The sequence below is a fragment of the Siphateles boraxobius genome, unplaced genomic scaffold, assembly GCF_051911475.1.
Source record: "Siphateles boraxobius isolate OS27281-9 unplaced genomic scaffold, OSU_SipBor_1 25, whole genome shotgun sequence".
NCBI lineage: Eukaryota > Metazoa > Chordata > Actinopteri > Cypriniformes > Leuciscidae > Siphateles > Siphateles boraxobius.
Window position 1 is genome coordinate 25,167,501 of NW_027508866.1, and position 27,239 is coordinate 25,194,739.

At 37.1% G+C, this 27,239-nt stretch overlaps 1 protein-coding gene across 1 annotated transcript in view; it reads left to right on the forward strand.

Annotated features, from left to right (window-relative positions):
- ror2 (receptor tyrosine kinase-like orphan receptor 2) overlaps window positions 1-27,239 on the forward strand; it is a 97,071-nt gene that overhangs the window by 47,206 nt on the left and 22,626 nt on the right. The window contains exon 2 of the mRNA XM_077243318.1: window positions 17,294-17,374. Coding sequence (XP_077099433.1) covers window positions 17,294-17,374 — 81 coding nt within the window. The remainder of the gene's footprint in view (window positions 1-17,293; window positions 17,375-27,239) is intronic.

Sequence of the window (27,239 nt, forward strand, 5' to 3'; positions counted from 1 at the left end):
CAGAATAAATGTACCGGCATTACGTATTCAGAATACAAATTATGAGTAACTGTATTCTGTTACAGTTACAATTTAAATAGTTGGTATTTAGAATAGTTACATTTTTGAAATCAATGGATTACATGACGATACTTCTCTGTTTCACGAGTTTATTCGCTCTCTAAATAAATTAAGGCAACTCCATGCATTTCCCAGAAGCCCCAATATGAAAACGAAAAAATGCGCAGTTTGCGTGATCAGTCACAATGGAGTCGGAAGAGGAGCAGCTGGAGCTAGAGGTATGGAGCCGGAACAACAGAGCCAGGGCAATAATGCGTTTCTATCTTGGAAATTCAAACAGCATTTCACATTAAAGAAAGAGAAGGGAGAACAAATATAACTGTGCAGTGCGACCTCTGCTTGCAAGCAACCATCCTCCTTTCAGCGTCCAAAGACTCCACCTCCAACCTGAAGAAGCATCTTAAAGTTTTTTGTTTTTTTTAATTAGCCAGGGGTAGTCGTTTGCTGTAGTTTTACTGGTCACCTTGCTATTTTATAGTTGTGTCAGGTAGGCTACTAGCTACAGGGCTGTAACGATATGTGATATGAAACCGAAATCGCGACACTCAGATCCACGAACCTGTGTCGCGTGTGAGAAGGCAGAATCGCGACACACCCCTTCCAACTCCCAGTTATCCTTCCCGTCCAGATCCAATGCTACCACATCTTTAAATTACTATTAGTATTATTTGAAGTTAACATTATAAAATACGTAGACCTACACCACAAAACTAGTTGAGGAATAATTATTTAAAATTGAGCAATTCCAGCGTTATGGACGTGATCATTTGCAGTCAAAACTTGAAATATAAATTCTCAGAAAATGCATTTAATACCAATATATTGAAAGGTCTGTTTATATATTCATACTCCCTTAATAAAGGAGTCCAGACATTAGAAAAATATCTGTCTACACATGCGTTTTATATTTCATATGAGGGAAATAAACATGCGTGACACAAAAAATATTTAACTTTTAGGCCAAATATTTTTTAGTAGGCTACTTCTGTGAATTAGGCTACTCTGCGCAAACCAAAAGTAATACCCACCGGATGAAGAAGGTTTGGCTCTCCACAGAACATAAATATTAATTTTATACTTGTTCGCATTTATGAGGAAAAAACAGTGTTACGGAGGTGACCACTCCGTAAAAGCGGCACTAAAAGACTGATTTAAAACTTTCACAGAGACATCAAACAGATGCACAAAGCCTGCCTTTAAAGTGAATTTCGATTTGTATTAATTGTATCTTAATTTTAATCAATGTTTCATCAACCAATTGCCTGGATTTAATAAATAAGTAAATATAGCAGACAATAGCGCGTGAACTGGGGCTCGTCTCATAAATGAACCGAAACTTAGCGTATAAGGTAGGCTAGCCTACTTGCCTCACAGACATGTCTACTTTTAAACAGAACAATTCATAACGAAAGAAAACAGACTGCTCTCTGTTTATATAATCCGTATGAAATTTGCATTTCTCTCCGGCCCGTTCACTAGGCTGCTGCGAAGATCGCGAGTCAGCATCGTCAACTTCAACTTTGCAGCCGACACTAACATATTCAATCATTACTTTTGCCGGTTCTTTGAGACAGCTTTAGGTGCTTTATTGGCAGCGCCACCCTTACATTGTTACATGAATGCGTCACCACCGCACCGGTGACCGCAACATACACTATAGTCTTTGTTCTTCTATAGCAAATTATAATATATTGCACTTTCAGGGAGACATGGGCCTAACACATTCAGCCAGTTGGAACAGAAATACACACCAGAATAGGCCTGTTTACTAAGCAGGATTTGTTGGCCGCATTCCTACACTTATAAAATGCAATTCAATGTGGAAGTAATCCAAGTATTCAGAATACGTTACTCAAATTGAGTAACGTAACGGAATACGTTACCAATTACATTTTTGGGCATGTATTCTGTAACAAAATACGTTTTGAAAGTATCCTTCCCAACACTGGGATTAACGTTACCTCGGTCGAGTGGCCTGCCTTCTACACCTACCTGATAGAGAAACCGAGCGTAAAGACAAACTGAGGGCATATAAATCTTTAGATGCCTATAACTATGTGATGAATGGTCTTGACTTGTGGCAACATTACATTGCGCGCTCCTGACCAGCGCCAAGGCCAGAAGACGACAATGTAAAGAGTGACATTACAGTGCAATTTTAATGATGTGAATATATTCTAGAAATAAAAATATTTTTTTATGCATTAAAATTATTTTAATTAACTTGATTATTCTTTCTTAGCAGGTTCTTCAAAAAGTCTTTCACAATCAATCTCAACAATGTATACAATCATAGATGGTTCACAAATAATCACAATAATTTAGAAAACATTATGTGATAATTTCAAATTGGATCCTGTAGGTGATTCTTGCACCCAGAAACACAACAAGATGACATTTTAATAAAAATAATAATAATTTAAGATCCTTATGTAGCCGAATCTGTGCTGGTTTGTATTGGCCGCCTCCAGTTTTCACTTTGTTTTCCCTCCAGCTAACGCCGTGACGTAATTGTGACGTCGGCGCAAAAGGGGTCTATTGCCAGCGGTTTAGACATTAATGGCTGTGTGTTGAGTTATCAGCAAATTTACACTGCTATACAAGCTCTACACTCACTACTTTACATTGAAGCAAAGTGCCATTTCTTCAGTGTTGTCCCATCAAAAGATATAATAAAATATTTACAAAAATGTGAGGGGTGTATTTTTATATATGCCATATTGGTTTAAAAATACAAAGAGAAATAAAATATATTCCTGTTTTTTTTTTCTTCTTTGGTTACCCATAGGCTTTTTTACAAAGGGAAATTGAAAAGATAAAGAATTTGAGAGAATCAATAAATTATGAAGAAGTTACTAACATTGTGTAGATACCACGTATTCATTTAAAAACTAGTCTGATTATGAGTATTTTAAAATGTAATGTAATCCAATTACAAGTACTTGTATCGTGAGCCCTGGGATAGTCTGCATTCTGGCCTCAGACTGATGTGTTTTTGGCTGTGGTGTCATTAGATGAAGGACTCTGTTCCTCTCCCTGACACTTCAGTTCTGTTAACTGCATCAAACCCCTGGAGACCTTTACAAATATGCTAAAAGTGCTGAGTGTTCAGAGGAATAACTGAACCTGACTGAAAGAGTCGTCTAAGACTAGATAGAAAATAGTTTTCCTTTATAAAACTACGAATTATAACATTAATGCTTTTCAAAATTTCCACTATATTAACCAATTTTGCTCCAGTAGTAAAATCTGTGAAAGTAATACAAATAAATAAAACATCACACAGAATATTTTTGTCATTTCCAACCAAGCCTTTTGTCAAATTATGCAAAAAGTGGGGGGAAAAAACACACACACCATTATTTAATTGTGTGTATTTAGGATGCAGCTAGGATATTAAATAAGCATACACTGCATCTAGCAACTTTGCAGTCTCGTGTGTCCTAGACTCAAGGCTTCTTGACTGCAAAAATGGCAAAGGAACTGCATTCGAAGCAGCTGAAATACCACGGAGAGCTGTGTTTACACCATTGTTTCCCTTGGAGCATCTGGGTCTGACTACACTGGACACACTTTTTTTGCGTACAGAACTAATGTGGGATTCTGTCCATACCTGTGGACATTCCTGCCCTGCCCGAACAATAAACGTAAAGATGCATGCAACTAGTGTTGCTTTCGTCAACGAAAATTATGACTAAATATCGTCGTCAACGAACCTTTATCACGTGACGAAAACGAGATGAGACGCAACGTAAATGCTGGTCATGTGACGATGACTATAAATGTATAATACAATATTGTTGACCAATAAAAACGAGACTAAATGTGGTTCACAAAATAAATGCTAAATACTATGCTAAAATGTCTCTTCATTTTCGTTGACCAAGATGAGACGAAATGTTATAATGTTATTTCATCCCCCACTCGCGGCATTATTTAGAAGATGCAGCTGCGTGAGTTACGACTGTTGCGGTGCGTAAGCAGGAGCAGCACGCGCTATTGTGCTTTCACATATGCTGCGTTTGCAGTGCGCGACTTATATACGGCTGTACCACAGTCACATTTATTCTCTATTTTTTATTTCAAATCAATATTTTTATTATCAGCGACTTTTATATAATAATACAAAAAAGTTCAGCATTGCGTTTCTATTCTGTACGCAGTAGTTATAGGTCTACACTCTTTCACAGACGTATTCACGTTTAAACTCAATACACATAAAAACTTATTATCCAATGCATTACTTCTATATAGATTTATATATTAAGTTGATCAAGAAAGTGGCAAAACATTTAAACATGTATGCCTACTTAGGCTATGTTAAAATCGCAAACATTTTAAATTGAAACATACTATTGACAAAAACAGCGCTCTCATACCTTTTCTTTTGCATTTAAATCTTTATTTACAAAAAATATTGTGGGTCACAAATAACTTTTTTTTACACCTCCACGAAGAGAAGAGTTGTTCCATTATGTCGCGTTGTTGAGGTACTGTGTAGTTTTCCTTGCTTTAATTACCCCGGGCTTAAAGTAAAAAATAGTAGTATAATTTAATTAAATGCATTTATGGTGAGATTACTATATTTTCACGTCAATCCGTGTTCATTCTGACCACGAACCATGTAGGCTACCTTATCACGTGCCGTTTAAACTGACGCGCTACAGCGATCTGTCACATTTAAAAGCGTCTAGTCTGTCGGTGTCAGTGTCCTCTTTGTCCGTGATTTTTCTCTGCATGAGAAAATGCAGTGGTCCAATCAGGAGTTAAGAGCCTGAATTTGCTTATAGTAAATCGGAAATTAGTGCACATGAGTAAAAAAAAATACAGCACAGAAGATTAGCGTGAGATTTCTTTGTTGAGCGTGAGATCGTGAGATTGAGGCTGAATGCTTGAGTGTCACGCCAGATGCGTGAGAGTTGGCAACCCTGCTGATGGCCGGCCATCCGTGGTTCGTCTCTGGGAGAAAAAGAAGAAATGACATTTGGAAAAACTTTCATTTCATCATGCGTGTACTTCTAACATGTTTGGTTAGTAAAATAAATATGTTCTAAATTCAAATCAGAGCGTCTTCCGTGTCTGGAATGGATGTATTCTTGAGTCTATAAGGTGACAATAATATAATTAGATAACCTTGTTTGAAATGGGTTTGGCTAAAAGAAAATTTTGGTTTCGTCTATACTACTAGGTGCTTATACCATATTGACTTGGTTAAAAAGAATTGCATTACTAAATAGAGACTAAAATACAATTTTCATTGACTAAAACTAGACTAAATGTCATCAATTTTCGTCGACTAAAACTCGAATAAAATAGTCATGGATAATTCTGACTAAAGAAAGACTAAAATGGTCAGACTTTTTGTCGACTGAACCTTGACTAGACTAAAAAGAGCACGATGAACTCGACTAAAACTAATAAAAACTAAAATGACATCTTGACACAAAGACTAGAACTAAAATTAAAACAGGGCGCCAAAAACAGCACTACATGCAATGAATACAAAGATATTTTTAGTGCTCATAACTCTGGAGAGAAATGGCACAAATACTGGGAATGGATGAAACTTTCTAGTGCGCATGTGTTTAAACATGCCATCAAACACTTTAAAGGGGGTTAAAAAGTGATTCTCAATTCCCAACCATCACAGACTGTCTAAATTGCTTCTTCATTTTTCTAAAGAACTTGTTCGAACTTCAATATTCTGCGTTTCCTATTTGGACATTGCTGCCAACTCTGTTTCTGTCTCCAATGTAGTTAATCATGCAAAAGCAAAGCATTCTTCATAATGGAATACCATTTGGGATTGCCAACAACAAAAGGTTTATTGGACAAGGATCGTTCTGAAACTGGTTTCCGCATCTGTTAGAGCGGTTCTGTGGGAGTTGTGCATCTGTGAAGGTCTGTCCCCAGAGGCGTGTAGTTCAGGCTATTGACAGGCTGGAGGTGATGAAAACCAGAAGATCTCATAATAAAGCCACATTGGTTCTCAGACCTGCTCCAGCACGTCCAGCAATGCATGACCAAACATAACATTCTCCCGTTTATCTTTCACTGCTTCTAATGAACAGGTGGCATTCATCTCTTTATGAGCTCTAAATGAGTGTTTCTTCTACAATAAGGCAACTGTATGTTTTAGATTTGTTCTACAGTGCCGCCTCTGATAGACTATATGACCATATGTTTGTGGACACCTCCTTCTAATTAAGTAGTGTTTGCTATTCTAACTATTTCTTTCGGGACTAATCTTAAAGGGTTAGTTCGCCCAAAGGGAATATTCTTTCAGAATTTACTCGCCTTCATATTGTTCCAAACCCATAAGACTTGCATTCTTTTTCAGAACACAAATAAAAAAATTGTCCATCCATTGAAAGTCCGAAATTTTCTAGCTTTAAAAAGTTGAAAAAGACTTCCTAAAATTAATCCATATGGATTGAGCAGTTTCTTCCAAGTCTTCTAAAAAGATCATTTAATTTAGACTTTTACCCAATGTTGGTGTACGATCACCCAGAAACTGCTTGTAAATTTTTCAAATAATAAGAAAGAATGGCAAGTAACACATTTAATTAAATGTGAAATTTTGAAGTAGAAAGACTGAAACTGTACTCCAATAATCTGTTTTATTTACATTTGTACAATTGACAAAATTCATGTGTATTCATGTTTAAACATTGAGAAACACACATGCATAGAGCAAATGGATTACATGAGGATTACATTCATTACATTTATAATGTCTGGTAACACTTTATTTTAGTTTCCCTGTTACACATTTTACATGTTGTAGTAATAATAATCAGGTAAGCATAGTTACATGCAACTAACCCTAAACCAAACATTAACCCTTACCCTATTTAGTAAGTGCATGTAGTTAATTACTATTCCTTAGTTACACTGTAACAAAAACACCTTAAAAATAAAGTGTAACCAAATGTCTTTTTGTACTTTTTGATTGGTTACATGGACACACACAAACATAAAAATATAACATAAAATGATAAAAATGGGGAGATATGAGCTTGCAGAATTCCTAAATTCTTAATAGGATGGTGCTATTCATTTTTTGATAGAATAGTACAACATTTTAATTTAAGGTTGAAGTTTTGATAACCTCCTCTCTGACAGGTTACATCCGCTCATGACCAACAGTATTGCTCATAAAAGTAAATGTTCTTTATTGGTATTTATGGTTCCATAAAGTGTGACCTTCCATTGTACAGAATGTTCTTTATAGTGGAAAAGCGTTATTAAATTTCCAATTATTAAAATTGGCATCTTTCCATTTGCACAAAAGGTTTTTGTGCATACTAAGAAATCTCCATAAAAAAAGAACTATTCAATGGACTGTTCTTTGTGGAACCCAGAATGGTTCTTCTATGGCATTGCTGTGAAAACCCCTTTCATAATTGTTAAGAGTGTTTTTCTTTGAGGATGGCATAGAGAATAGTGTGGATCAGTGGCCGCCTCATGTAAATGGAATTTATTGCTTTTCTCTAATAACAGGATGGTTCCTAAAATAAACGATTATGTTGGCAGACGGTCCACAGATCTGGTCTGTAACATGTCAGATGAAGCACTCTGAAAGTTTCCTCTCCTTTCCCTCTGTTGAATATTGCCCAATGCCCCACTTTGGGCGATTTTTGCCAACATCATAATCATACGAGCATTGCAGAGCTATAGACGGAGTAGACGTTCTCTGGGGTGTAAAGTTGAAGTTGCAGCATGTCGTCTGACACGAGCCAGCGAGGAGGGCTGGAACTGCCTGGCGTTTTGTTAGTGTGAGTTTTGTCAGCTTTCCAGCCGGAGCATTAAGTACTTTCAAAAGGTCATTGCTTAATGTTATAGCCGCTGGTATAGTTAGTTTGACACAGATTAAGTTCTTGTAACACCAAACCTGACCTTACAGACCTGAACATGTCCTTTAAGACCCAGTTACAAGTGAATTACAACATTTGTTGTTTTTGTTGTGTTTTTGTTATGATGACCTGGAGAATTGGTGTACGTTTTCTTAATTTTGTGAATTGTGCAAATATAGTGTAAAATAGCCTAAGTGTTAGAAGAAAGTATTTTAACTATAATGTCTTATTAGTAGTATTTTAATCGCAAACTTTAACTTGTTTGTTGTGAAATGGACCTGTTATTGCAAAGTAAGATTTTGTGCACATGATTATTTGAATTAGAAGTTTTTTGTAACTTTGGCAAGCTTCGACTGCCGCTTTACATCATAGAGTTCAATGCATTGGGCAGTGCTGTGATTTCCACATTACATTTATGCTGTTACACAACAAAACATTTAATATTCAACAATATTATTGATCTGCCTGCATTGACACCATTATATAAGAACTGAGCAGGATAAATTAACTAAATTAATAACTTTTTTACAACAAAAATGAAACTTCACTGAACTTACTTAAGTTGGACTATGACACTATTTTCTTCTAGAAACAAACTTTGTTGCATTATTTTCCTGTTATCTCTGAAAGCTGCTTTGAAACAATCTGTATTGTGAAAAGTGCTATATAAATAAAGGTGACTTGACTTGATTACATGATCACATTGCACTATGTTCCTCATTTTATTTGATGACCTATTACACTTTATATATTTAGTCTTGTTATGACTACCAGCATTCCTGCAGATAAACACAGTGCCCAAAGGGAGTTTATGTCTGTGGAGAGAGCTGTTATTATCCCATCATTTGTGTGGAAGATCTGAGCAAAGCTCGTATGCTGCCATGTAATTACACTTTTGCCCTGCAAAAAAAAACTCTACTCTTATGGAATCCCATCTCTCCTGATTTAGTTTTTAGTGTGAAAGAATGTTTCATGTTCTGCACTTCCCTTGTTTAGTGACAAATGTTCTGTTTCCCATCTCAACACTTGTCCAGTCAATCACACACACTACTTAAAACTAAATACTAAAAAAACTGAAATCCTGTTAGTTGGCCCTAAATCCCTTGTCTCCTCCCAACATGTATTCCCTATTCATATTGATGGAGTCAAAGTTTATCCTTTACCTAGGCCTACTATACGCAATCTTGGGTACTATTTGATTCATAATTATGTCTGGAACCCCACATCAATCAGCTTTTTAAGGCCTGTTTTTTCCATCTCTGTAATATCGCCCTTATACGACCTTTGTTAAATCTCAAAGATGCTGAAACTGTTGTCCATGTTTTTATAACCTCACGTCTTGACTATTGTAACACTTTGTTCTACGGCCTACCCACTAAAACCATTAATTCAACTTCAACTAGCTGTACAACAACTGCTTGTGCCCTTACATTGAACAAAAAATGAGCTCACATCACTCCTATCCTACAGCTATTTCATTCTATCGCATTCACTTTAAAATACTTGTCCTAGTTTTCAAGGCTTGTCATGATTTAGCACCTTGTCACCTTTCAGAATTAATAAACCCATATGCCCCTGACCGTATGCTGAGATCAAGCTCTGAAAACTTGCTCGCAGTAGCTTAGTTTAAAGTTTAAACTTTCTACTGTTGGCGGTAGGGCATTCAGCATTTCAGCTCCTAAGACCTTTAAAACTGATCTTAAACTCATTTATTTACTCTGTTCTAATTTCAGATCCATGCACGCCTTACATTGGTTTTCTTTTGTATGTAATATGATCACTGTCTTCCTGCCTGTTCATGTTGTTATATCTTGATTGTATATTTGTAACTGTCAATATTATGTGAAGTGTCCTTGGGTTCTTGAAAGGCACTATATAAATAAAACGTATTACATTATTATTAATGCACTCATTTTGATGCATTCTATAACTCAATAACAAAATAGGAAAATGTATCGTTGTTTCTCACTGTGCGGTACATGAATCGATACGCTGGTGCCAAATATCGATATTTTAATTCATAAAATAAAAGTAAAATGTGCTCTAAATAGATTTGCCTCATTGTCTACGTTGTACGTGGCCAACTTAATTTTAAGGTAAATCCTAAACAGTGGTTTAAGATTTAAAAAGGTGAATCCTAAACAGTGGTCAACAACTTTTTTCAATTTTTGACAAACTTCGAAAAAAAATTTATTTAAGAACAAAACGTATACATCCATTGACATGGGCTGCGTTTACCAAAAGTGTCGCGAGTGACGTTTATAATCAAGAATACTGGTGGCAATGGTCTTCACGATCAACTTGGACTCAACAATTGGCTTAACAGGCAGTGTGATCATCTCAATCAATTAGCCTATCTTACAATGGCTACAATGGCAGACTTGCTTATTTAATTCCTGAAGTATGTACTGTACTAAGGGCAACAAATAGCACAAACAAATATGGATGGATATATTGATGGATGGATGAATGGATGGATGGATAGATGTAAATAAATTTAAATATGGATGGATGGATATGAATAAATGTAAAGATGTATAGATATAGCACTGTAAAAAATCTTATTTCAAAGTTGTAGAAAAGACTATTATTGCAGTATGTTCTCATACTATTTCAGGGATATTTGTAGTTGCCCTTTCTCTCAGCTTATCTGCCATTTTGAAAAGCATTTTCACCAAGCTCATCACAATGTTTTATCCATGATGAACACTTGTAACGCTGTTTTAGAATCAGCAAAGTGTGGCTGTCTATTCTTTGCGTTAGAAAGCTGGGCGAATGGAAATATCTCTCCTAGAATTATATGCATTGTTCCCATGTAAATATTTTTTTGGTTCTGATTCCAGCATCTTCCTTCATTGATTTAAAATCGTTATCCCCGATTAATTGATTTAGAGATCTAAAGTTGTCATTGTTAGAGTAGCTGGATGGTGTAGATCTGGCCGGTTCTGCTCAGATTCTCAGAAAGTTGCAGGTTTTGAGGAGGGGGAACTGGTGGGTTTGAACTGCAAACAAATGTTTGCTCTTACCATCTCTTTTGAAGTCTGTTTCCAATGGTCTCGCCAGCAATTGTTTACTGTGTGATGGTGGTCCACAAGTTCTTGTATTAAAAACAGATTGGATTGATTTCTATGTAAGAAACCCTTGTGACCAGCACTTGTGTTCTTTGTGGAACTGAGTACCTGAAAATGTTTTGGGAAATTCTTGTTTGATTTGTTAAATGACTACTAAAGGATGGGTAATTTGAAACAATTGTTGGATTATCTCTTTTAGGCAATCTCCGGGAACGAGTAAGGCTTTTTGAGAACTCAAATCAATTTGTTCAAATGTTTATATATTGTCTGTACTTGTTTTATATGCAACCTGCAATCCTGATCACTCCTGTTAATTACATACTACGCCAAAATCTCCCAGGTTTTTAACCAGCATGTACTGTACATGGTGGGACATATTGTGTGTAATTTGAAAATAAAACTTGAGTGAAAAAATTACAGCAGGACATTCTGCTTTTGGTTCAGGGCCATTGGCAATTAGCTTTTAGGTTACAAGCTGAACAACTTCCAGCGGCCTCGCATGGTATATGAAAGCCAAACTGAAGATGTGGTTAAGTCAGTATAAAAACCTCACCACACAACCACAGCAAAATTATTTCTATAGCAGTCAATTTATAAAGCAAACAAACAAACAAAAAACAGCTGATATTTAAACCGTTTTTGTTAGTACAAAGTTGTGGATTATGTCATGGCATTATGGTGATACTGAATTAAATCAAGTTTCTCTTAAAAAAGGTGTCAGTAGCTGCGTTTCCATTACAGATTTGCTCAAAACGTTTGCAATATTTTCTAAATGTCAATAAAAAACTATTGCGAAATGATGCGTTTCCATTAACCGATGTTATGCAACTAAAACGTCATTTTTTTCCTCTTGCGATAAGACAATTAAAAAAAATCATGGCAACAGATGTTGGTTGGTTTAAGTATATCCAGCCACCACACACACTAGCCATTATCTTTAATGGAAGGAGAAGTAGGTGTGTTATCCAAGTGTTAATGGTAAGGAAAACCCTTTATACTTGAGAGCGGCACATATGAGGTGTTTCTCCCTCAAATCTGCTTCAAGGCCTTGATTATGGCATTTCTTTGTTGTTTAGAATTCAGTATTCCCATAATTCTTTTGTCTTTTATGAGTTTAATAAAGAACTGTCTCGTCTTCTGTCCAAACATACCATTGCAATACAATTCCATTGCAGTTTTGTGAAATATTCCTTTTTCGAATCGCCTGAGAAATCACCTCATTTTTTGCGATATATGGGAGTTTTTGCAAAATTGACGTGTTTCCAATGGGTGTATTTTCTATTCGCACTCGGGCAATGGAAACGCAGCTAGTGTCTATTGAAAAGAGATGTTTTAAGGTTTTAGTTACAGTAGTTACAGAAAACTGTTTCTGCACCCCTACAATGTTTTGGAGAATGAATGGATGGATGAAGCATACATAGTCAGCAATTGCAGGACTTGATTTGATGTCACATGAGATGTAGGATTGGACCTCATTTTGAGCTTTGGCGAATTGACTGCATTGGTGATTTGTTGCCTTTTTAGTTGCTAACTTAGAACAATGCAGGCTTTGATCCATGTCTCTGATGTCCTTTAACACTATTGGAAGAGGTGAATCTCGAAGTCATGAGCCACTGCTGCCCTAACCATATCAACCAGCTGTGTGTAACTGGATCTAATGAAATTTGTTTTGGGGGTTTTCATACTTTAAAAGAGCAAGGTAAGAAAGCAAGCGGCTGAGGAATGTCGTAACGATCCTTTCACCAGGTCATTGCTTATGTGCTTGTCAGGAACCACCAAGAGCTGTTTTTCATGCTTGGCACCTCTTGCTAAGTACATCAGCAGATGTGCTGGTAAACCAGGTCTGGAAGTGAATTGTCTTGGTGTCTTTTTGCAGATCAGAACTGACGATTGAGCGAATGAACTTAAGGCCAGGAATGTGTCCAGTCAGAAAACCCGAAAAGAACAGAATCCCTCTTTTAAAAGCACAGTGTCTCATATATGGTCATGCACTAAACATCTAATTCGTGGAAGAGAATGCAATGTCCTTCTCAATTTGTAACAATTTTACCTTCTCAATTTTAACTGTAACAGTTAAACTAAATGGGTTCATAACGGTGTTGTTTTTCCCAATGAGTTCAGCTTCTCCAAAGTTTCTCCTCTTTATCTCACTCGTTGATTTTATGAATCTGGCAACCGGTTCCTGACTAAACGGTTCTCCAGAGGACATGATGGAGTGTTAACAAGCTTCTGCATTCTCAGTCTGGCCGAGGGTGTGTTTCCCCCGTCCCGGAGCCGGACGCTCCCAAGGGGGCTCGGCGTATGCAGACATCACCTCTTTATGAGTGCCTGCGTGCAGACAGTTGCCAGGCCAGTAACTCGCTGAAAAAGGAGAATCCGCTGTGAAAGGTGGTGATTCAGAGGGTTGAGTGCTCGCAGGCACCCCGAGCCAAAATAATTAGATCAGCGTCTTTTGCCAGGTCTCGACACTGGGCCTTTTGTTGGCCTCGCTCCAGTGTGGTGCTGATCACTGATCTGGGCTGCAGGTTCAGTCCGCAAGTAGAGACGACCCGGGAACTGACAAGATACCGGGACCAGAGACGTTACAAGAAATTGCAAAAGAAAAACGCAATAAAAAACTTGATGTGCTGAACTCCCATGAAGACAATATTGTGCATTCTTATTATGATTATTTCAGTGATCTTAAGGTGTTGAGTTGAACGAAAGCCATTCCTTGTCTTAAGAATTTGGGAATTTAAGAAATTAAGATTTTTTTCAAGAGCATTCTTAAAAACATCTTAGAAATGTTATAACTTCTTAAGGAGTTTTCCGTGAATCCAGACTCCAGAAAAATAGAATAGTCTTGAATAATTTGTATTTTGGGTCAAAGCATGGGGAGTCATGATGACATGAATATTTGTTATTGGGAAATATTGAATTTTTTTCAAGAGCATTCTTAAAAACATCTTAGAAATATTATAACTTCTTAAGGAGTTTTCCGTGAATCCAGACTCCAGAAAAATAGAATAGTCTTGAATAATTTGTATTTTGGGTCAAAGCATGGGGAGTCATGATGACATGAATATTTGTTATTGGGAAATATTGAATGTTTTAGCTCTATGTAGTGTTTTTGATTTATATTTTGTTGTAAAAGTGATGTCAAGTCATTATTGCAGTCAGTAGTGTCATAATGTCTTCTGTGAGATTTCTTCTGTTTCAGCACATATACACAACTTGTTTTGGTGTATAGGAAGTAATTCTATATAACCTTTTCAGTTTGCCCAACAAACTGATACAAAAATTAGGTAAACTAGCATTATGATGAAATATGAACGATAATATTAACTTAAAATGCAAGCTTAGCTGATTGAACGTGAAGCTATAAGTGAACAACATGGGTCCTCCAGGAACAGGGTTAATTGAATGAATTTTAAGGTAAAAAATTTTTATTTACCTTTTAAAGCAATATAATTTTTATTTAGTAGCATGATTGTTGTTGTAGCGCTGTTGTAGTATGTGTACAACAAATGAGTCGAATGAGGCGATTAGCAGAGAGCAAATTTAAGCAAGCTCAAAACCAGTAATAGATGTATTTGTGAATTTATTACAATTTAATAAAGAATTTTAATGAATTTATTAAACCTAAATGATCAACTTGGTCTTTATTTGTCAGTCAGTGTAAATTGTCTTGCTTTCCAGACAAATAACATACTTATTCATATATTCATCTTAGTTTGCTCCTGCAACTCCTTGCCAAAGTCAGCCTAATTATTCACTTTATCGTGCCTTTGGCGGTTCCAAGACCAGAAATCCTTTTTCACATTATTAGAGAGCGGAAACACCTGTTCAGTGCTCAGGGGTGCTAAACTACACGTGTTTTTAATTTTTTACAAATTAAATAAATGGTTTTAATTTTTTTAATTAAACAACTATAATTGTGGTTCTACACAAATGGAGGCAAGCCTGATCTTTCTGCATAATATGCTTTTCCTTTTACAACACAGATCTGCCTAATTATTTATATTTACTCATTCACTTAAGACTAGTTTTAACACTAAGAAGAACGATAACTATATTCGCGTCCAGACCAACCGACACTAACGTTCAGTTTATTGTAAGCGAGCTCTTTGAAGTCGAGTGGATTCTGTTTGGATGTAAATGCATTTATCGTTCATCAGCTGGAAAAATATCAATCTAATAGTGAGTCCAACATGGGCTGGGCGATATGGCCTAAAAATCATATCTCTGTATTTTTTTTGGTTAAAAGGTGATATACGATATATATCTCGGTACTTTCTACGTTTTTCTATTTGGATAAAGAAAATCTGTATTTATTTTAAAAAAAAATTATTTCACATCCTGCTCAATGATATCCAAACAATGGTGACCACACCCCTATTCTCAGAATTAGAAAGATTATTAAAACTTTATTGCAATAGTGATTGTCCTTTAGAGTTTCTCATTTATGGGCAGACATGATGTGACAATCTACATATTTATGACAGATTCAAATACTTTTTTTTTTTTTAAATGTGTTTGATAGTGCAGGAGTATTTTGAATTTCACATCAGTTGAGCAAGAAATATGCTCTTATGATAATGCCTTTCCAGACCAGTTCTGCTGTGTTGATTCCATTAATAATCCACTAATGGATTCTTGAAAAATGTGTTCATTCTGAAAGCATCCATTACTGTTATGTGATTTATGCCTTTGGATTATGCAAAAGTTTCAGGCATTGGAGTGTTTAAAATAATTTATAGATGAATTAAACTCAACAACAAGAAAAATGTGTTTTTTAAACCCTGGTGTGGGTTCTGCCCATAGCCATTGCCGGCTCTGAAAGACACCATCTGTGTGTGTTATGGCAGATAATTATTCAAGATGGCATAAAATAGACAGAGTTTAAAGTCTTAAAGAATCAATGTTTGTTTAGGAGAGTCCTCCAACTCCTCCTAATCTTTCCAGTTCTTTGTTTTAGCACAGATAAATGTTAAATAGTTAATGTGTATTTTGCATAAATAGTTGGATGACTTTTGGCAATCCGATTGCTTTACTGCCACAATGCATCAATGTAAATTCTGTAAACACAGAAACAGGATGGGATCATTTTCATGACTGTATTGGAGTACGTTTGGGGTGAAATATGACCCATCTAATGTCTTCCATATGGTGTGTTTGTTAGGACTGTGTGGATGAGTCCTAATCACTCACTAATGGTTCAGCTGGCACTGCATTATGGAATACAACTCCAATACAGCACTACTAGTCCAGCTGTTCATAGCATGTATAATGTGGTTTTCAACGGACATTCTCAGCTTTCTTTTATTTGAGGATAATTTGCCCATTATGAAAAAAAAAACAATTTAATTTATTGGAACAGATGAAACAAAGAAGTAATTGAGGATGCATTGAAACATTATGTTAACGGTGCATAAATTATGCTCTATTTTTCTCTTATATAATGGTTCTCACTTTGTTTTCAGTCTCAGAAGGAAGTCATTTCACACTGTTAAACAAGGATGTAATTTGCCCTTAACCACATACAGTGAGCTTGTTAAACACCGGCCCGGTTACCATCTAAACTCCACTCATGTTGGCTGTGTGATTACTAAATGTAGGGTATTTATGTAGCATCTCAGAAACCACAGCGTCAGCAGTAATCTGATCTTCAGAGTGTTTTATGATAAATATGATGCTCTTCTTGGAACAGATGAAGGATGAATTAGACTGTTTTAGATATAAGATGCAGGCCAGGCTTGAAGCTGCCGAATGTTGCTTTTGCTTGCGTCTAGGATCTAGGGTACTGGGAATTTTCCAGTGTAGAGACCCTTACTCTCTGTCTATCTTACTCATATTTTCTTTTTGTTAGTGCAAAATATGATCCAAGAGGAAAAGAAGAAATCTAAAAAAAAAACGAACATGCCAATTTCTTGGAAAAATGCATGTCTTGTATTCATATTAATTTAATCTGTATTACACTACGTAGACTTTTGATTTTATATGCCTCACAACATACTTAATTCAGTTATTGACTATGTAGAAAAGGTATATTCAAGTCATGGAATGAACTGCATGTTTGTTTTTTAATAACCTTTTTATTGAATTCTACTATGTTGTTGTTGTGTTTTTTTTATTGTATATATTCTAGAATTACGAATTCTACATATAAAATGTACAAGTTTCTTCTACTGTGTTTATCAGAACAGATGCTAAAGTTTCATAATATTTGATGTAGTAATTTGAGAGCACATCTTCCTTGTTATTCCTTGGTTATTTCCTTGGCAGGACTTGACTGATAGCGCGCTCACAGTCTGCTCTGTTTCACAGCTTCTGATGTAAACCTGTCGGAGTCTGCAGAGATCGAGGCTCTCGCTGAGGCCCAGAGCGGAGGACTGCCAACAGCTGAAGGTACAGAAGCACAAGACCCAGAAAGCCTCATCCTGAGATTACCACCACCAGTATCCAGCTCACACTAACACTGTGGATTTATATTGCCTTTTAATGAACATCTTCTGTAATTATGGTGCAGTTTAATTTAATTTACATTTGACATTATCACAATCGCACAAACCCCCAATTTGGAAAATTCAAATCAAAAGTTTGCCCCAAAATGAAAATTCTGTGGATATTTACTGATGCTCAATTTCTGTATTGTTTAAGCGTCATGATAGTTAGCTCTACCTACTATGAAATATCTTTGGAGAAAAATCTCACTCACATAGCCGTATATTAAACATCTAATATGTTCTGATTGGTTTTTAAGACCTTTTTAATCCTAGAACTGTAACTATATTAGCATCTACACTAGGGATGGGCGAAAACTAAAAATTTTCTTGACCGACCACCGAGCCTCATTAGCCGGTTTAAACCGGTTAACCGATTAGTTTAAAATATGCCACACTATTTGAAATAACAGCCATTTCGAGCCGCGCCTGCAATTTCGCAACTCTGTCGCATCTCTCTCTGCCTCCTGCTCACACACACACACACACTGCCCCGGCGCCGCGCTTCCACTCACGTCACTTTTTTAAAATCCCCTACAGCGAGAAGCATGAGTCCCGCAAACGCGGGGCCGAGGAGCTTGTATGTAATCGGAGGACAAATGGCTCCTTAGTTTCGAAATGGTTTGGGTACAAGGTGATCGCGTTGAAAATAAAGGCTTTGGTCTAGCGTTAGAAGCTCATTTGAAACATTGCAGCGTCTCATTTAAGAAAATGACAGCTCCGAAGAGACGTACTCCGCTTAGTTTGAGGTAACGTTAGTGCTAACAATAATAAAGAAAGAAGATGATCATCATCACCTTATCTGTTACCACTGAAATGTAGATGTAATGTATTTCTACAGTATTACTACTGTATTTAAGCACTGTATCACACAAGTTGCAACTTACTGTGTCATTCTTTTTGGTGAAATGGTCCCACACACTAACGTTAAGTTTCTTTGCACGCTTCATCCTGTCGTCTGCCCTTGCTCTAACCTCCAGTGTTTTAGCCTGTAGCCTTTACTTTTCGCAAACCTTGTGAGCGCGCGAACCCAAACGCTGTGACCTCGCGCCAAATGTTTTTATTGGTTTATTAAGTACAAACAGGCGAGTTATGAAAAATTGAGTGTGAGGGATTTGTTCACTTCACACAAAAATATCTTCGATTAAGATGGCTAACTGTAGTAGCGTTTAGTCCACTGTCTATAATAGCCTAATTTAGAGATCACTTTTTTTTTAACCGACTACCGACAACTTTGATCCGTTAACGTTGAGACGGTCAACCATCGGTCAAACGGTCATCGGTTAGCATCCCTAATCCACACTAATAAGTGATGACATTCGGTTAATTAAACGCGTGGCTGCTGCTTTAAGCTGCTCTTTAAAGTCATGTAGATTCTGATTAGCTGGTAATGTTTTTATCATTCACCAGCTGGGGGAAAAAATTGTTATGAGGCCGTGTTCACACTTGTAGTTGTTTTGCTTGGTTCCTTTGGTCTGGACCACAAACACAAAAAAAGATACAGCATGCAAAATACAAATGATAATGATACATTATCAGTGACATTCAAACTGTCATTTTTAAAACCAAACCTAAAGATAAAAAACAAACAAATGTTTTTTTTATGACATATTTTGCAACTGAACTTACCGAAGATCGATGGTATTTTGAGCTGCTGAGAAGAGCTTATAAAGTGTGTAAAGGAGTCAAAACAGCAGCAGGAATCCCTCCGTCTCACACACACACACACAAACCAAGATCTGCTGTGAGGAGACGTGGTTCTGATGCCTGTACTGAACTATTTGTGACTATGACTAGAAAAAACAGGTGTGCTTGAGCATTCTGTGCTTTAGGGTCTCATTTTGTGTCATCATGTCCTGTTTTTGGTTCGTTTAGATGTTTTTCGGTCTGTGTTGCGTTCATATTTCAGTCGACTGCACCAGAGTTGGTTTGTAAGAGGAGTGAGACCCATCTTTTCAGCGTCTCGGCCCGGTTGTTTGGTGCACCAGGGTTCACACAAATGATCCACATCAGAGTTTGTTAATATCCAAACAAACAGGCCAAGTGAACACACACTGACCCTGCATCTAAATGTCCATACTATCCTAAACAGTATGTGAGATTACAATAAGTGTGGCCCAAAGCATAGTATGTTAAAAAGAGTATGCCAGAAGTCCCCGGATGCTCTACTATTTAGATTTTGGAAGTGTGGATCCGTGCTCACTATAACAGCTAATATTGCCCACAACCCATTGCTCTTTGAGGAGGATTTGGTTCCTACAAACACGAATAAAAAGTGATGAAACTACAAACATGACGGATGTGCACGTCCAACGGTTTGAGTGACTAATAACCTGACAAAAAATATTTATTTAATGTAATTCATGTAATATTTAATCTGTAACAACAATGTCATTTTTTTGGATGATCCATTTGGCCATTCATTTTTAAATGCATTATGCAAAAATATGAGGACAGTTCTGCACCTGAAAGACCAACAACTGGCAGATTAACGTGCTACTACTTTTCTCTCCAATATGGTAGGAAATGAAATGTAATGTGAGAAGTTATAGAAGAAGATGATTGACAGGTCAGTTTACAGTGACAGGATGCACCGTAACTCTGTGACAGTGTCCATTAAATGCGTAATCTTATGACTTGATCATATGTCTTAAAGCTTGTTCGCTCTTCTGCTACACACTCATAAGTATGTCCTTTTTCTACACAAAAAGAGCACATACTTTTAGGGCGTAGTATAAGTAGGCGAACTGGGCCGCAGCATTAGTAATTCTAATGACATCTTTCCTCTGTTATGTTATCGCTATAGCTGTCCTGTGGACTCTAGAATGGTTATTAAAACTTATCGTTAGTAAACCTTAGCCTTTATTTTACATTTGCTGCATTGCTGAACTGAAAATCTTCCTCTCTGCTGAAACTCTGATTTTATTCTCCATTGGACTTATTCAGACTGAGATGTCATATCCGGTTATGATTCACATCAGAACCAATGTGACTTTAATAATTAAAATCAATGGAAAACGACTCTTGTATAACTGCATGATGGGTGTTCACGCTAAGGTTTGTCTCCTGAAATGTGGCCTGCCGTGTGGAGCAGGAGTGTGTGTGTGTGGAGCAGGAGTGTGTGTGTGGTTCTGCTCTCCATGTGCATAAATCTGAGGGCTTCAGAAAAACCCAGCGCTTTGCTCTGGCCGTCCCGTTTAATATCAGCTCCGCATACGAGCACTGCAGAGAGAATTTGTGTTGGCCGTGGAACCAAGGGGTCTGGCGATGAGAGGAGGCAGTAATAGTTTTCAGGAGAGTGAATGAGTTTATGAAGGGCAATGTTTCTAAACCATGCATTACCAGTATGACCTTGTAGAAAGATAAACATTCACAGTGGCTGCAAAGCATGTAAGCAAAACTTAAAAATTAATTTTTATCTAAGCAGGTGCAAAATAAAGCACATAATAAAACTCCATATTTGAGTGTTGGGTCAGATGGCCCAGTGTGTTGTGATTGGTCTACTCTGCTCTGATTGGTCAGATGGCTCAGTTTGTTGTGATTGGTCTACTCTGCTCTGATTGGTCAGATGGCTCAGTGTGTTGTGATTGGTCTACTCTGCTCTGATTGGTCAGATGGCCCAGTGTGTTGTGATTGGTCTACTCTGCTCTGATTGGTCAGATGGCCCAGTATGTTGTGATTGGTCTACTCTGCTCTGATTGGTCAGATGGCCCAGTGTATTGTGATTGGTCTACTCTGCTCTGATTGGTCAGATGGCCCAGTGTGTTGTGATCGGTCTACTTTGCTCTGATTGGTGAGATGGCCCTGTGTGTTGTGATTGGTCTACTCTGCTCTGATTGGTCAGATGTCCCAGTGTGTTGTGATTGGTCTACTCTGCTCCGATTGGTCATATGGCCCAGTGTGTTGTGATGGTCTGCAGCAGGGGTGTCAAACTCAGTTCCTGGAGGGCCACAACCGTACAGAGTTTAGCTTCAACCCTAATCAAACACACCTGCCTTTAATTTTCAAGTGATCCTGAAGACCTTAATTGGTTGCTTCAGGTGTGTTTGATTAGGGTTGGAGATTAACTGTGCTGGACAGTTGATCGGCAGGAGCAGGATTGGGCACCCCTGGTCTACAGTGTACAGCACATGTCGGAAACTTCAGCTCCATCCGGAGGCTTTCGAATGCTTACCGATTGTACAGCTGATTAACAGAAGTAGACGTGTTTGTAGGCGTGTCAAGTTGTCGCAGGCCGACAACGTAGAACATAGAACATTGCATTATGCAAATGTATTTTCTAGTGATGTATAACCGTCACGCAGTGGGATTCGAAATACAAATGACTAGTATAGGAGGTTCAGAATCTATTCTTACTTTCTTACTTGGGAGACAATAACTTTATTTATCGTACACTTTCAACTTTACAGAACGTTTACATTCACAAACAGCTATATTACACACTGCATGAAAAGGGAATATTTGAAAAACCATAATGGGGGCACTTTAACACACTTTTTAAAAGTGCACTTTGTAATAATGTCAAATTAAAGTACATTTTAAATAATTGTTTTAACCTTTTGCAATTAAGTGTCCCAAACATTCAGTTCAAATTTAAGTATTCTTTTATTAAAATATATTATTTCCATACTATTTTTAAAAGTATGCTAAAGTTTACTACTTTTTCACAAAGGTGGCTGGCTTCAGGTCTGCATATTCTTCCATCGTTTCAATTACATGTTTGGGATGTTTGATCATTAATAACTTGGCGTCGACTGCTACAAATAGTGTTATATTTAAGCATTCACTGAAAACAACTATAGACAAAAGATTTATCTTGAAAATTGTCTTTTGTGATGCATTGAAAAAAGTTTTATTTTATTCACTCTTGAAATCCCCTTTATGCATCTTAAAATATTGAAAATGTAAATGTAGCATTTAGTGTTGCGTTTGAAGGCCAGAGGTGGGTTATATGGAGGGTTATAGCGGCCTGCCAGCACTGCTTGTGTTGTTTATCGTTCCAATCATGGCCGGCCACAAATAGTCAAACCCACTTAACCTCGCCTGCTAGATGCACTTTCCAAACCTGAGCTGTAGAGAGAGGCATCTTGGAGTTTTTAAGGGTTTTTTTTCTTTTCTTTTTTTCATAAACGACTTCATGACATTTGAAATTTATATTTGAGTCGTATTATTTTTATTTTTTAATTTTGATTATTATTATTATTAATTCAATAATGTTGGCATCTGAATCACAGGACAAAACTCCTATTGTTTTACTTCAACTTGCCCTTTCCCTGGTCTGACACAAACAAATACTTTACTTTGTACTGTTCACAGCACATTGTGACCCTGCATGATTGCAAGTACAATTTAGCATCTTCGCGATAGGTGCAGACTTAGTGTGCTTTTTGTGATTCAATTGCACTGGCACACAACATGCATGAGATATAATGGACTTGTGTAATATTATTCACACATTCTGCTTGTTGTAACATGCTGACCTTACCTGAATGTCAGTCTAGCCGCCACAGACGGTGTTTGGAGAGCGCTGTGCTTCACTGGTGTTGAACACACTCATGTACAGTAGTGGACTCTCTCATTATGTCATGTCTTCAGAACGTCATCTGAGCATAATCACAACACCCTCGCTCATGTTTCCACACCGATAATAGATAGCAGAGTGCCTGTAACAACTTGCCTTTACCACTCGCTCATTCTCAGGCTGCTTGTGTTTTAACAGATATTCCTCACTTTCTCAGTGGGGGTGTGCAACACAAACGGGCCTTTCATGCCTCAGTTGCTTTACAAATCTTCTGTGATGTGATGCAGATCTTGTCAACGCTGCCTCGTTTTGATGGTGTTTTTTGTGTGTGCTGTTTTGGCTTGTACCTGTCATCTTTTGTTGACTGTTGAATTATCTAACTCTCAGGATCATTATGGTTTAACGTTGTTCCTAATTAAATGGTGTTTCTAGAGTTGCCTTAAGCCCAAAGTATACTTTGGTTTATACAAAAAAAAATTGTTTAACCTAATTGAATCTATTTAATAGATTAATAACTGATAATAGATTAGAAATAATTTGTATTATACATTTTTTTAAATTATTTATTATTATTTTGCTATTTTATTACTTTATTAATAATAGACTCTTCACGGACCCCCTGTCAGTCCCTTGCGGCCCTACGGGTCTCCGGACCCCAGTTTGAAAACCCATTCGCTAGGCTGCATCATGTGATTTTTCTAACGCATTCTCATCCTTTGGCGTCATATGTGACGCCATATGACAAAACGGCGAAATACTACGCACATGGCACCCTTTATCGTCAATATAACACGCACTGTGATGGGTAGGTTTAGGTGTGGGGTAGGGTCTGCGTCTCATATTCACGCTAAAGGATGCCAGTCAACTTTATGACGCCTTGGGTTCGCGTGTTATATTCACGCTAAAGGGTGCCACGTGCGTAGTATTTCGCCGTTTTGTCATATGGCGTCACATATGCCGCCAAAGGATGAGAACGGGCTCTAACCTCTTGTCCTCCATATACAGCCCAATACCATATGCACATTGAATTTTTTTGCTCCAATTAGTTGATCCAGAAGGTGGCGACAATGACACACCTATTGTTTCACAATCGAAAAAACAAAAAACTTCGAGGCAACAACAATAGGTACTTGTATTTACGAGCGCTTCAGTGAGGGATGAAGATCTACACGCAAGTCTAAAAGAGTACCAAGTTTTTTTTATCTGTCATAACTTATGGAGAGAAATAGTTCAGACACTAGACGAAGATGAATCTTTGTAGTGTGCATGTATCGAGCACACTATTAACTTTGAAACGCCACACGTTTGGATGTGTTGCCTAAAAACTGTATACTTGCTCTTGTAATCATTCATGCGTGGGTTGGACAACTTGGCAACTGCGTGTCAACCCATTTAAGGCTACATACCACCCTTATGATGGCTGTGGGTTGTGGAGATATGATCTCAGATCAGGTTCAAGAGCGCAGCACATTTCATGTCTGCTTGATAAGGCTGAGGTCTGGCTCTTGCGCACACGACTGTTTATGTGAGCTCCGTCTGGCTTTGTACATGCTATGAGCTCACACTGTTCAGGCTGAGGTTACCCAGGCCCATTGCCTCTTCTCTTTGCCCTTTTGCTGGCACTTTCTCTGTTTTCCCATCATGCAGTGCTGTTGCATTTCTCACTTCCACACCATCGAGTCATCTCTCATGTCTTTGTGAAAAGGAGGAGGCCTCTGACTCACTGGGGCCAGACACTGCTATTTTAAAACTAACTACATTCCTTGACGCACACATTGACATTGACAATGGAAGTGCCATATATATAGACCTCTTTATCACCTAGCTTTTAAATCGCTAATTTTAAGTAAAAGCGAAAGTAAATTGTGCACGGCCACACGTGCATTCATAAAGGTGCGGAGCAGAATGAGCATTTTCAAATAATTACCATGCAGGTTGAGCTTCCATAGGAATGAACTGAAAACGCTTGCATTCACTCGCTCAGTGCCTCTTCCGCCATCGTCTTGTCAGTCAAGAGTGAGGTGAAGTGAGGTGAAATCTGAATCCTGCTACTGATCTGAGCTGGGAATCTTGTTCGGCTCATGCTGAATTGAGCAGATGTGTTCAGTTTTTAACTGTAGTGTTTGTTCTAAAGGCCTAACTGAACTAAATAATTTGTTTTACTATAAAGAAAAAAGGTTCAGTGGAGAACCCTATGGTCCTTGAAGCAATTTTAAATAATGCCAAAGAGGTTCTATATAAGAACCTATTTCTTAAATGATTGCAGCATACTTTCATTGTTTACAGTTTTTTTTCTCAGTATTTTACAGAATTTTTTGCCAGACATTTATCTAGCTTGAAATTTATTAACATATGTGAAAGATTTATAGCGGGTTAAAGAATGGCGATATAGAGAAAGATTGTAGAGTCTTTGAAATAGGGGATTTGCAATATACCGGTATTGACGATAACCGTGATATTCCAAAAATTAAATAATGATGTTATATAAAATGACACGCTAATATTGTAAATATCGGTTGACATTACAACATAGGCGGTGCTATTGCACCTTAATGCTGGTTGCCACTTGTCATAAAACAAAAAAGAAAGACAGTGTGTAGCTGCGGCTGTCGCACAAAACCATGTTGGAGAAGAAAAGTTGGCTCGCCAGTGTGTGAGTGTTATTTTCCCAAGTTAGCAGGAAGTGCTGATCAACAGGAAGTTCTGCTTTTGTACAGTAATGGTTACAACTCTCATTCCACTTCCCTAAACTCATATTTCGAGCGATCAAATTTTTTTTGTTTTGTGAAAACACAAAGTAAACAAGAAAAATGAATTTGTTAACATTATTTTTTTTTCTAACTTAATGTTTAAATTAATATTGTAATGGTGAATTCTTGTAGCCACGGTATTCGAAATATATTGTAAAAGTCCTAGTTTGAAATGATGATCGGGTGTTTTATTAACTCCTGTCCTACACATTTGCTCTGCTCTGCTCTACCCAAAATGAATAGCTTTTTCAGGGTTTGTTTGCTACATTGCTTAGGTCTACAAATCATAGGTTCGCCAAAACAAACAAAACCCCTCTGAGACATTCCTTTCATCCGCAGTTGTCAGGATGGGACCACTCAACAGAAGATGTTTGTTTTGAGCCGAAACTGAAGTTGTTTAATCCAGATGTGCTTTCCCTAAGTTGAGTAGTTCATTTAAAATTCTGCCATCTAATGCAGGGGTCAGATCTTGACCGGTCTACTCCTGTTTATCTTCTCCATTTGAAAATGAGACCAAAACTTCAACTAAAACAAACTCAAAAATGTGATGTAGCAAATTGAAAATTCTTGGTCGGAAAGCAAAAATCCTGGAGCGGCTTCAAAGTGGTTCATGCAAACAAAATTTTGAGTCTGTTAATAAAGCAATATCACATGACCCAGAGTTTTATAACAATCCATAGAACAAGTAGTTTATGTAAATGGAAGAGATATTTAAATAAATAAAAGACGAGGAGTGTCGAAAAGAAGCTATTGTGCTTTTGAGCTATTGTGGAACTACTGTCTTATGCCGCAGATTCGGGATCTGTCAACTTAGTTCAAAAGATGTCAGTGTCTGACAGTTCTGTTATTAATTTGAGAATATCACATTACAACTAGCAATAGTGGTTTCTGGGGAATTGTTGGAGTAAGGAGAGGCACAATTGTGTGATATGTCAATAAATATGTTAATATTGAGTAACTGGCATATTAGAAACAATGGACTCTTTTTACAGACTGTGATAATGTGTTTTCACAGTTATTAACATTGTCAGTAACATTTTAGTTTAGTGTCCAATTTTCACTATTAACTAGTTGCTTGAAAGCGTGCATATTACTAGGATATTGTGCTGTTTATTTAAAAAGCACATATTAAAGTTATTCTGCATGACCATATTCTACATCCATTAATCTACCCAATACCTAAACGTAACAACTACCTTACCAACTAGCTATTAATAAGAAATAATAAGCAAAAATCGTAGTTAAAAGTTAGTTAATAGTGAGAACTGGACTCTAATCTAAAGTGTGACCATATTGTCAGTCTAGCAAAGTTAGGGTTAGGGTTCAATTATTTAAAATGTACATATGACTATACTTTGCATTACCTTGACATCAAATAACAACAACAAAAAACTAGTTAAAACTGCTGCAAGGGTGTTTCTAAAACAACGGCTGAGGGAATGATTGTAAATTGGACATTTTTTTTCTCTTCTCTTTTTTTCTCTTGATTAGTCTCTAAA